The sequence below is a fragment of the Gouania willdenowi genome, chromosome 20 (assembly GCF_900634775.1).
Source record: "Gouania willdenowi chromosome 20, fGouWil2.1, whole genome shotgun sequence".
NCBI lineage: Eukaryota > Metazoa > Chordata > Actinopteri > Blenniiformes > Gobiesocidae > Gouania > Gouania willdenowi.
Genome location: NC_041063.1, coordinates 16,958,921 through 16,971,026, shown reverse-complemented (window position 1 = coordinate 16,971,026; position 12,106 = coordinate 16,958,921). Strand labels below are relative to the sequence as shown.

The window sequence follows — 12,106 nt, the reverse complement described above, 5'->3', positions numbered from 1 at the left end:
CTGATTTTGTTTGGGTTCTAGTTTTTCAGCTTAGCTCTTGATTTTCAAAGCTATGTAGTATTGTGTTTTGTATATGTTGTTAATGTGGTTGTTATTTGTTTAAAAAAAAAAAACACAAAAAAAGCAAGATTTAAACACAGATTAATTTTTACCTACCTTGTAACATTCTTTGAAATAGTTATAGTTCAAAGTAAATCATTGTTTGCCTCGATTTCTGATTATTTATTTTAACTTAGATCTAAGTGCTCTGCCATATTCTCCATTTGCATTGCATATCACGGAGGGGAAAAAACCCCATCAAAACAGTCTTGATAAAGGCTAAACATGACATATTTCCAGATATAAATGATTTAAACAAATTGATCCATCAGCTCCTTACTATCTTACTACCACCCACTTGTACATAATTTATTTCAGGCACCTTCTTGAACAGCCGCTGTGGTTGGGAGTGTGGAGGACCCCGCAGTCCACAATGGCGGCGCACGGTGGGACGTTAAACTGTGAGGACTTTTCAATGTTTCAGGTAAATGAACGTTGCTTAGCCCAGTGTGAATGAGAGCGAAAACACGGCCACTTGGGTCCGAGCTGTCACCCGGTACCCGTTGACACGTCGTGCCGGTGGTTCTGTGTGTTAGCCCGGTTAGTGGGTGACCCTGCAGTTCCATAGTGTGAGGCTGGTCCAGGTTTAGAGATCTAGAAGTGAACACATGTGGTTCAAAAGGTCAAAATACTAACAAACCTGATCAGAAACCCAGTGTATAGAATTTCAAATGTACATTTAGTGCCGAAAGGCTTCAGGCCTGCTTGACTTATTATTAAATCACTTTTAGGGACAGAAGTTGACCTGAGTCTTAAAGTACATTAAAAACCTTTTAATCCCTTTTTCAACACACTTGGAAGTAGATAGTGTACATTATCACAAGTTTCATTGATTGTCAATTATTAGAACATCCAATACAGGCTGCAGAGAAATGAAGAGAGAAAAATTATCATGATGTGGGTGTGTCATTTAGGCCTGGGCGATATGGACCAAAACTCTTATCTCGATATTTTTTTTCTCAAAATGCCGATATACGATATCAATCCCGATAATTTTAATTCAAATGAAGTATGACCAGAAAGACAATTAAGGTTTAAATTTGCTGACATAAAATCCCACACAGACACATCTATTAACAAACTGTTGCTAAGTTATAAAAAAAAATATCCATATAGGCAATATCAAAATTTTCTATATTGACAAAATAGAAAACTAGATATATCTTGAATCGCGATATATCGTACAACTCTTGTGTAATTATAATTTTTTTAGTGTATATGTATATGCTGTGTTTCTAAGATGTTTTGTGTAAAATGTTATCTGGTTTAAAGAAAAAACATGTTCAAAGGACTGCAAAGATGTTAACACCTCTGGGTGAGACTGAATTAATAGTGATACATCCCTAATATTCATTATACTTGGTCATTACATTACAGTTGCTGAAAGATGATAGAAAATGAAAATATTGTAAAGAAAAGCTAGACCGACAGTGGATTTGTATTTTATATGGTAGTCATGCACACAGTTTAATCTGTTAAGAGTTTACCTCCCGGTTTGAAATGTCTTTTTCTTCTACTTTGGCCTTTTATTTGTATTTTGTGACAGTCTCGGTCTCTGCACCTCTATGTGTCCCTCAGGAGGTGCTGAAAGTGATGCGCACCATTGACGACCGCATCGTCCACGCCCTTAACACCACCGTGCCCACCGTCTCCTTCTCAGGCAAAGTGGATGCTACACAAACCTGCAAAGAGCTCTACGAATCTGTAGGTGAAAACTAACCCAAATGAGTCCGCCGACCTGGAACACGTGCCACCATTTAATACCTGGTTTGTGCAGATGATGGAGGCTCATCTGAGCAGGGACAAAGCGATCAAGGTCTGCATCGCACAGACGTCTGAGGTGGTGGGGCAGCTGCGCGAGGAAAGAGCCAAGGACAGTGAGAACCTGGCATTGATCAAACAGCTGAGGAAGGAGCAGACCAATGTAAGGCCTGATGTTAATCACTGAGGACCCCACAATGTGGAAGTGTTGGGATTCAAGTACAAGTAAAAAATAGTTACTTTCAGTGTATTTTTGCATACAGTAATCATCTCATGTATAAACTTAAAAAGGAAGAGACCAAATCTTGTTCAATTGGAACTTAATTTATTTTCCACAAAAGAAGGAATAAAATAATAAAAAATATATTTTTAAATAAAACAACACCAATGAATTCAATTCAAAATAATAAAAATAATCTCAGGCTCTAACTATAGCTAAATTTAGGAACTCTAAAGCAAAGAAAATAACCTCCATTCAATGCTGTTTTTGCGCGGTGCATTATTTAATCTGGTTGGTCGACTATGATGTGATGCATTAGATTTTTGTCTGGTCATTTTATTTTTTTGTAGTTTCACAATATCTGTTGATCATTTTCAAACAAAAAAATAATAATAATTTACTCAAACGGCCTTTAAAATGTACTTAAGCACAAGTCTAATACCCATAAAAGCAACTCAATTACAGTAATGTGAGTACATGCAATCTGTTACTTTCACCTCTGATGGTTTCCCACAATTACAAGCCTTCAGAACCAGGAAATGTTCCAAAGGCAACAGGCAGAGAAACATAAAGTAAAAAACTTTATTTTTACATTAAAAGGAGTACGTGTGAACCGGTGGTTTATTGGCGAGATGCAGATGCAAGCTCTCATCGTAGACCTGTTTTCTATAGCAGGCATGAGGGTCAGCAAATATTCTAGTTTGTTTATTTATTTTTTATTTATTTGACAGGGATATTGCACAACAAATGTGTTGCACAGACCAGAGATAGATACAAGCTAATTTTCATCTGTATTCTCTGGACAAAGGTAAAGTGACAGCAGGTTTATACAGTGGTCAATGAGCATTCTTACTGAAGAGTCTATTCACAATATGAAAAAAACAGATAAAGCACTGGCAAAAGGATCACCTCAACAAACATTCAATGCAATATTTATAGTATTTACAATTGCAATTAGAATTATTTACAGTTTAAAAAATGTTTACCTTCTTACATTTTTAATAATATCCTGATTAACCAGTTTTTTTTTGCTAATGATCACAAGTCTGACCATCTTTCAACCACTTCTTTCTCTCGAACAGTTAATGGCAACGAGTTCCACATCCCTGCAGCTTTCACAGAGAAGCTATTCTGTCCAAAGGTAGAGGACCTAAAGTTCACATAACAGTCTCCTCTGGAGGAGGCTTGCATTGTTCTAAGTCCTGCCTCTACACAAGATTTCACAAACATGAAGAGTTTTATACACTAAACTGACATTCAAAATCAAAATGAAATTTTCAAACGTTAATAATTCATACTTCTTCACAATGTTACAGTAGAGGTATGAAACAGGTTTTTTTATTTAATGTTTTGAGTGCCTGTTTGCACAAGCTTTGAAACGGCTGTGACGCAGTGTTGGTTGATAGAGACCAAGTTGTGATGCAATATGTAAGATGTGAAAATACCATTGAATGCATATAAAGCTTGGCTGCATCTGTGCTCATTAGAGGGTGAATATATCTGAACTGCGATACATTACATTTTACAGTTTTTATCAGTTTTGAAACGTGCTTTTTAAATGACAATGTCCTGTCCAACACCGCCTAAATACTTAACAGACTCTGCTTCTAGAATTCCTTATTGAAAGAAACATTCCGGCGGTTTTGCTCAAATTTAGTGTCAAGCATGATTGCACCATCCAATCTGAGATTTTTTTTTCCATCGCTCTCTGGAGCACAGCTGCTGCTTTCTGACTTGATATGGACATATATCACGGCGTCATCAGCGTACATTTGTACGTGAACTTCAGGACAAATAGATGGAAGATCATTTATATAAACACTGAACAAGAGATGGAGCCTTGTGGCACCCCAACTGAGCTGTCTAAAAAAGAAGACATACAGTAGTGCTCTTAATTCTTGTGCAGTGCTTCCTGTTCTCTAAATATGATTTAAACCATTGTAATGTCTCTTCAGAAATATTGTGGATGGACAATTTGGATAACAGGATGTCATGGTTTAACGTGTCGAATGCTCTTTTCAGATTTAAAAATATGGCACCCCCCTCCCCCATCCAACATGGCTTTGAGTTGTTCAACAAAATAACTAAGTGCCGTTTCAGTTGAATGGTGTTTTCTAAAACCAAACTGAAGTGGATTCAGGGGGTGCTCTCCATAATTCTAATGATCAATCAGTTGCATGACCACTACTTTCTCGACTACCTTAGATATTACAGGTAGGATACTATTACTCACTGGTCTATAATTGGCCAGCTCAGCTTTGTCTCCTCCCTCATGCAAAGGTTTAACCACTTCCTTTTTTTTAGGCAGTCAGGGAAGACCGCTTCTCTGATGGATCAATTGATTAGCTGAGTTGTTGGTCGACATAGGGTGAATTTTTTAAGTCCTTGTAAAAGTTTAAGGAATTCTTGCTCGTATACCTTACTTAAGTGAAACACTGGTTTAGCTGAATCTACAAAAAACTATAAAAAGCACTAGCTACCTTAATTCTTCTTGCATTAAAACACTGTTTATTTTGATTTCATAACATTGATGAGACATTCTTTTTTTCCAATAATCAGTATTAATGTGCTACTGGACTAAGTTCTCTTATTTTGAAGGAGAAATATTTTTGCGACCTTCTCACACTTCTAACACCAGATGGCAGCAATCGAATATTTTATTTTTCTCCAATGCACAATGTTTTATCAGTGTTTAACTGCTGGTTCTGCATTTAGTTACAGGGTCAAATCATTGTTCATTTTGACAGCAAATTTTGATTTAGTTTCTGCAACTTAGTTTTAGTCAGAATGTCATCATCGGGACCTAGTTTTAGTCAACTAAATGAGATTAAAAGGAAACATTTTTGTGTTTATCACCATTATGGACATATTGTTTTAAAGCACGTTCTACTTTAAAAATGAAATACTGGAGGTGTTTATTATCGTGGTTTGTGGCTTATCTTTATGGTTTTCTCTTTTTTTAGTTTGCAAACCAAAGTTCTTCAGCAGAGCAAATATACGCATATCAATGATGCAATGTTTCCATTTTATATTCTTTTTATTTAGTGTGAGCATATTTATTCTGGGAGAAAGTGAGAAGGACTATGTCACTAATGTCTTGTGTTTGTGCTCATTAATTCCAGTTAAAGCTGATGCAGTCTGAGCTGAATGTGGAAGAAGTTGTCAATGATAGAAGCTTGAAGGTGAAGTTTCCTTCACTGTTTTTAATAATACTTAATAATCAGACTTGCAACGTCCATCGTCTGATCCCTGTTTCTTTTCTTTTTTTCCAACAGGTTTTCAATGAAAGATGCCGAATCCATTACACGCCACCAAAGGTGAAGTGAACGTCTTTCTTATGAAAGGAGTCACTTCACTAGAAGCTATAAACCAGACTGGAGCCAACGCTGTGACCTGCTGCTGAGTCCTAATAACTGCAGCTGGTTCAGCATCAGGACCACTCAGACCTCCACTGATATTCCAATGTGATTGACTTTACCACCGCTGTAAAACAGTCATCTGTATACTTCTCTACTTACAATTATTGTACAAAAGTAGTTGTTTTTTTTAAAAGAAGTCAGCCATGAACTTTCAAATGATGCCTCTTGTTTTTGTTTTGATTCCAATGCAATGACTTGGTTCTTTGCTCATGCATCAAACCGGAGAAGTTTAGCATCCGTTGTTTATTTAAAGAAGTAAAATAGTTTAGATGTTGAAGAACTCTTGATAAATGGTATCATTCGTGTAAGCAGTTTCCAGCTAATCTATATTATTGTGTAAACTTTATCCATCCATCTTCTTCCGCTTAGCCGTTTCCGGGTCGCGGGGGCAGCATCCTCAGTAGGGAGGCCCAGACTTCCCTCTCCCCGGCCACTTCCTCCAGCTCTTCCGGGGGGACCCCGAGACGTTCCCAGGCCAGCCGAGAGACATAGTCTCTCCAGCGTGTCCTGGGTCTTCCCCGGGGCCTCCTTCCGGAGGGACGTGCCCTGAACGCCTCACTAGGGAGGCGTTCAGGGGGCATCCTAATTAGGATGCTAAACTTTATTTGATAAAATAATGTGGCTGAGTGTCCACATTCAGGCATTTTCTCAGGTGTTCCAAAGAGTAAATCCAGAGTTCCTGTGGATCCTTAAGGCATTCATTCATGTAAAATGCTTTAAAATGTTTTTCAAAAGTCTTAAAAATGTTAACCTGTGATAAGTAGGATTTTTATTTCTGACATTTGTCTCAAATATCAAATTGATTGGTAACTTTTAACGAATCCCTCTTGCATTAACATCACATCACAAGAGATGTAGGGCTTGATTTAAATTTTGAGTGGCATTAAAAAAGCTGTTTAAATGGCTTTAAGCAATCAGAGCATCCCTTTTTAACTGATTTAAAAGATATACAGTGTTAAAAGTTTCATTTCAGCTGCTTTCTTGGGAACAAAAGTCATGCAGGGTGTAATAAAGAGGAACCGCAGTCATGAGGTTTAACAGTCAAGCAGTGAGTAATCAAGTTTAGAGATTAACCAGCACAACTCATGCAGTCTGATGTGTTTACTCATCTGTTAGGGTGTAGTTATGTATCACAGTATATATCTGATTTATTATTTTTAAATCTGCTTATCTTGCAGAAATGGTGTTCATACATTATCAGACCCAGGTTCACCCAGGACAGGGAGCCAGTCCATCACAGGGCATTCTGAAAAAAATCCTGTACATTTTTCCAACATTGCCTTCATCCAATGTAAGTGGATTTTGAGTTAATGGATTGAGGGAAAGAGATCAGACTTAGGCAGCTGTAGGCCCGGGGGCCGTATGTGGCCCTCAGTCAAATTATTAGCAGCTCCCAAAGCAAATCCCCCAAAATTGTAACTTTAAGAAGTTGGAAGGAATATGAAGCCCAACATAATACACAAAATAACTGCCTGTACACACAAACTGGCAGCAAAATGCACAAAGTACACAAAATAATGCCATGATACACAAAAAGACAGACGACAACCACCTAAACAAAATGACTACAAAAACACACAAAACAAGTTACAGAATAGCTCCAAAGATGCACAAACTGTTAAAATTACACAATATGAAAAGAAAATACAAAAAACATCAAACATATAGTGACCCAAAAAATGCACATTAAAATATGATCACAAAAACACACATAATGACCCCTAATACACACAAAATGACTAAAAACTGAGAAAACATCAAAACCAAAGACAAACCCTTTTTGCTCTAATGGGTCATTATTCTGAATGTTGATCATGTGACCCTTGGATCAGATACAATCACACACACACGTGGCCCCTGCTGTGATAGAATTGTCCATTTGCTCTAAAGGATACAAACATAGTTTTAACATGGATTTTGTTCATGTCAGCTAACATGGAACATCATGTAATTAATTCCCATCACTAGAACATATTTTCTCCACTGGGCTGCATTGCTAAACCTATTCATGTCATGTGATGTGTAGGGTGCGACTCACAGAAATATGTTTACACAGCTTCTTACTGATCCTACTACAATGCAAATACCTTTTTGTGACCCCTACACATGTTCAGACGGTGTGGTTCTGTGCTGTGTCCACCACTCCTTTGTTTGTTTTAACAGAAGTGAAAGTGTTCAATGGAAGAAGGAGTGAAAGCTTGACATCAGTGATTCTTGGTAAAGCTGAAGACCAGGCGGGACAACGTTGAAGTCTGTCAGCGATTCATTCCTTGGAAACCAAATAGAAAAGTATTTCCTAAGGTTTTTTTTTTTTTTTTTTTTTTTTTTTTTTATATTTTTTTAAGTGACAATAATGAAAATATGACTGTTTTTTTTTGTTTTTTAAATACATACAAAACTATATTGATATGTTCAGCGTCTAACAAAAAAATGAACTAGTGTATATAATGTTCTCATGGGATGAAATCCAATCACAAATAGGTTCTTTTTTGGAAGGTATCCAATGAAAACTACAATGACAAGCCCATATATTATCCCATATATACCCAAATGGTAATTGAAGCTTTAAAATATGTAAGTCAGCTGTATCTGTAACTGATTTAGTCGACTAGACTATTTTGACTAACACTAGGTTGTATTCTAGTCAAAAGACTACGACTAAAACTGAATCTAAACTAGTTGTCTAAATGAACTCTGGTTGACAGAACAGAGACAGGCTTGTTGACAGGTTATGGATCACCTTCTTTTGGTGCTCAATGAAGCGTGAAAGGGCGTCACAGCCTATACCGTGTGTGAGAAAAGTGCAGAAGCATTAGACTGAAGAAGGGGTGTAGGATGAATTTAGCTGGATGTGTTTGAGCATTTCAAAACTATGTTTTTACCCTGTATTTAAGAAAATCACTAGTGCAACTATCAATGGACAGATACACAGCTGTAACACAGCAGCTGATGAAAAAGATTCACTAAATATGATCCAAATATCATTTGGATGACTTTTCTTTATAGTCAATGGTTTGTTTATGTATGTTCACGTATACGTCTCAGATCTGTGTTTATTCACCTCATCAACAAACCAACCATATTTTAAACCCAGAAATAACTGCTTACACCGTGAAAAAGGCTACTTCACCTTTGACCTTATATAAAGATTTATGAAAAATCATGTGAGTCTAAAAGTGAGATCACCAATAGAGTTGAGATCCAATATTCATATTTTTTTTTTTTTTTTTTTTACATTAAAGCTGTCGTTTCTAAATATTCAGAGTATATTAAACTGAGATTGGGTGTTTTTGATGATGATAGCCAAAGCCTTTAAATTAAATTATATACACTTTTCTTTTCTTCTTATTATTATTTGATGTTTGTATCAGCAGGCTATAGTGCAAAAGTAATTCAGTACATGAACAACCAATTCATGTATTTGGAAATTCTGGTTTCTGTCATTTTCCACTGAATGTTTTTTTAAAAAGTTGTGTGACAATTTATTATTGATATGGTGGAGTTTTTCAAGTGCACACGCACTTTGTTTGAATTAAGCGTCTAAAATCACTGGAAATTGTCTCATGTTATCATGACATTAATTAATAACTGATTCCCCTGTACCCTCAACAATATATTTTAATACCACTTGGGTCACATGTACCTCGATTGGGATAGGTTACCACTTTTGATTACTCGTCAGACTTGGTTGACTTCATGAATCATTGCAATATTAGGATTCAATCACTCAACACTTTTTTATGTATGTACTGTATACGACCTAATTTGAGTGTTCGGATTTCCGATCTGAAGATGTGGCTAACCTTAAGTTTTAAATCCCTGGTAAATAACTAAACCAACAAAAACACTATTCTGGAAGAAAATAGAGATATTTTAATTGTGTGGGGACAGATTCATTTAACCACCAATGTGCAGGTTAAATATGCATGTTTTATGTGTGGCAAGAAATGAGAAATTAGCATGTGTTGATAACTTCAAGTTACTTTTTGTAGCCCTTTAAATACATTAACTAAAAATAATCTTCTTTATATAACATTGTGTTCATGTAAACTGAGATGTGTAAGAATTTGAAGATGCAAGATACTGTTTAGTTGTTATTTCTTGATGTTAATTTATTTCATTTTATTTTAATCTGTTTTTAAGTTGCCATTTACGTGATCAATATAAATCAAATCATGAATTCAAACATTATTCTATGTCATTTTAACTGTATAGAATTTCATTCACTGTATTGTCTTCATTGAGAAGGTTTTTCTTCTGGCTCCAGGAGTTTAATACAGGTGAGATGAGGCAAAATGGCTTCTTTGAGAGTAAAGGTTGCAGATCCCTGAGCTAGATATTGTAAAAAAAAACAAAAAATAAAAATAAAAAAAAAAATTACCTAATCAACAGTGTTTATAGCTTTTTATAAAAGTGATTGGCAGAGAAGCTTACATGTCTGGTGTATGAATCAAATGTTTTATCAGTTACTTTTAAAACATTAAATACACACAAGAGAATGAAAAGTATTGCAACAAAATCTCAAAAAAACTGCTCCTTTTATTTATCAATCTTATACAAAACAGGTCCAAAATGTTTTAATGTAACAGCCTTTTTTAAACAACTGTATATGAATGTGCAGCTGGTTGGAGCCACTGATGCATTGCTTGGTTTCTGGTCTCATCAGAAGTGTTCGATGGGGTCCTCAAGCTTCTTGCCCTGTTGGACACCATGCACCTTAAGCTCTGAACCGGCATGTGGGAGGGATTTAAACACACGAAGGTGAATATGATCGCTGTCTCCAACATGGATCTGCAAGGAAACATGAATCATATCAGAAAATATCCACAAATACACATGTACTGAAAGAGTAAAAGGACTACAGTTGCTGAATGAGTTGTTTGAACACCAAATGTTCCTTATTTCAAGCAACAATGTTCTCTAAACTTATGGCAGAAAGGCTTTTCTGCCATAAGGACTTCACTAAACTAAGACAGTGGATGCAAAGTCCATTGAAAGTTCTTTGCATTTCCATCACTCTGAAGAAATTAGACGATGAATCAATTGTGTACATAAGAAATACTGATGACAGTAGCATTCATCTCAAAAAAAGGTGTAAAGGTTAATACTTTAACTAATGTAGCAGCTCACAACAGTCAATATGTTCTGACCAGTGACCAAAGAAATTAAAGTATTCATTAAGTTGTAATAGACTGGCTTCAACAGGGCAATTTTCACATTTTCCATCCAGCCAGCCTATAAATTAATTGTTACTAGGGGTGTTTTAAAAAAAACAAAAAAACAAAAAACGATTCAGCGATATATCGCAATTGTATGTTCTTTCTTTATTTTAACTTGTTGGCACATGGCATGTTAAAGCCAATGTTTTTAGTATAAAATATGTCAATAAAATGTATTTCATACATAATGTTATCATGAAGGTGTACACATTTACATATTAGTTGTTTCTTAAGTAATCTATAAATAAAATAAAATAAATCGCAATAATTGCCTTGTACTTTAATATCGAGATATATTGTATTGTATCGTATTGTGACATATTTATCGGGATACGAATCGTATCGCCAGATGCCAGTCAATACACACCTCTACTCAGCACTAATAAACATATAGGGTGAAGTGAACTTAATTTCAACTGTCACTGATGTTTAATATTTTGATTATAACAGAGATTTTACTTTGTTACTATCCCAAAATTATAGAATATAGTAACAATCTTAAAAAAAAAAAAAATTAAAAATTGTCAAACATAGTTATTGGCGTCAATTGTTATTGAATAACAATAATAAACCTTGATGAAGTGGTTGGTCCCAGCGACCACTTGAGAGCAGTAGCTCTTTGCTTCAAACACAGGAAAGGATTTTCCTGCTTTTTGTTCAGCCTGACCTTTCACCTGAGAAACAATGTGGAAAACCCAACGTTAAAAAAAACAGCACAGGCCATTAGAACAAAGCTGCTCAAACACGTAATATATTCACGGGTTATTATCTCACCTGATCGCACATATCCTGAATGGATTGGTCAGCCGGCTTTGCGGCGGTCAAACCACCACACATACTCATTTTGGCAGATGAATCTAAACACCTACGAGAGAGAAAGAAAACTAGACAAACTAGACAGTTTTAGTTTGAGGCGTTCACGGTTTTTTCTGTGTTTATGTGATTCCGCGTTCTGGACTGTACCATGTCTCTAGTAAAAAGAGGGGCGTACTGATTTACTTTTTAATTCAACACACATGACACAACTTTAAACCAAACGCTACACGTGAAGTAAACCCCATATTTTATCATGAAATTTACTTTGTGATGAAAGAAAGGTGTTAACAAAAGCAGCTGGACATAATTTAATGTATTTGGTTTTGGTTATCTCCCCTATCTGTGCTTCATTGCTTTGGTCTGAGGAGTGGTGTGTCAGCTGACTTTGCCTGGAAATTTTCTGAAAATCTGACGTGAGTCATCAATTTTAGGTCGTGATGTAGATGTAATAGTAACAGTTTGTTGTTGTTGTTTGTACAGTGGGAGCTACATATAATTTTATTGAGTTGATTAATCAAACTAAGCTACAGTTTCCATTTTATTTTAAGATGTGTGCAAAAAAATGTACAATA

The 12,106-nt window shown here is 35.8% G+C and overlaps 2 protein-coding genes across 2 annotated transcripts; one reads left to right on the top strand and one right to left on the bottom strand.

Moving 5' to 3' along the window:
* The first annotated feature begins 423 nt into the window (after positions 1 to 423).
* mix23 (mitochondrial matrix import factor 23) lies at positions 424 to 5,655 on the top strand. The gene is made up of 5 exons (XM_028434605.1): positions 424 to 523; positions 1,678 to 1,803; positions 1,877 to 2,023; positions 5,203 to 5,262; positions 5,356 to 5,655. Exons 1-5 carry the CDS (start codon positions 473 to 475, stop codon positions 5,404 to 5,406), a joined length of 435 nt encoding a protein of 144 aa, XP_028290406.1. The 5' UTR covers positions 424 to 472; the 3' UTR covers positions 5,407 to 5,655.
* Positions 5,656 to 10,018: 4,363 nt separating this feature from the next.
* On the bottom strand, positions 10,019 to 11,665 carry LOC114454269 (cystatin-B-like). Its single transcript, XM_028434599.1, has 3 exons — positions 11,493 to 11,665; positions 11,291 to 11,392; positions 10,019 to 10,290 (listed from the first exon to the last, which is right to left on the bottom strand). Exons 1-3 carry the CDS (start codon positions 11,559 to 11,561, stop codon positions 10,162 to 10,164), a joined length of 300 nt encoding a protein of 99 aa, XP_028290400.1. The 5' UTR covers positions 11,562 to 11,665; the 3' UTR covers positions 10,019 to 10,161.
* Positions 11,666 to 12,106: the final 441 nt, after the last annotated feature.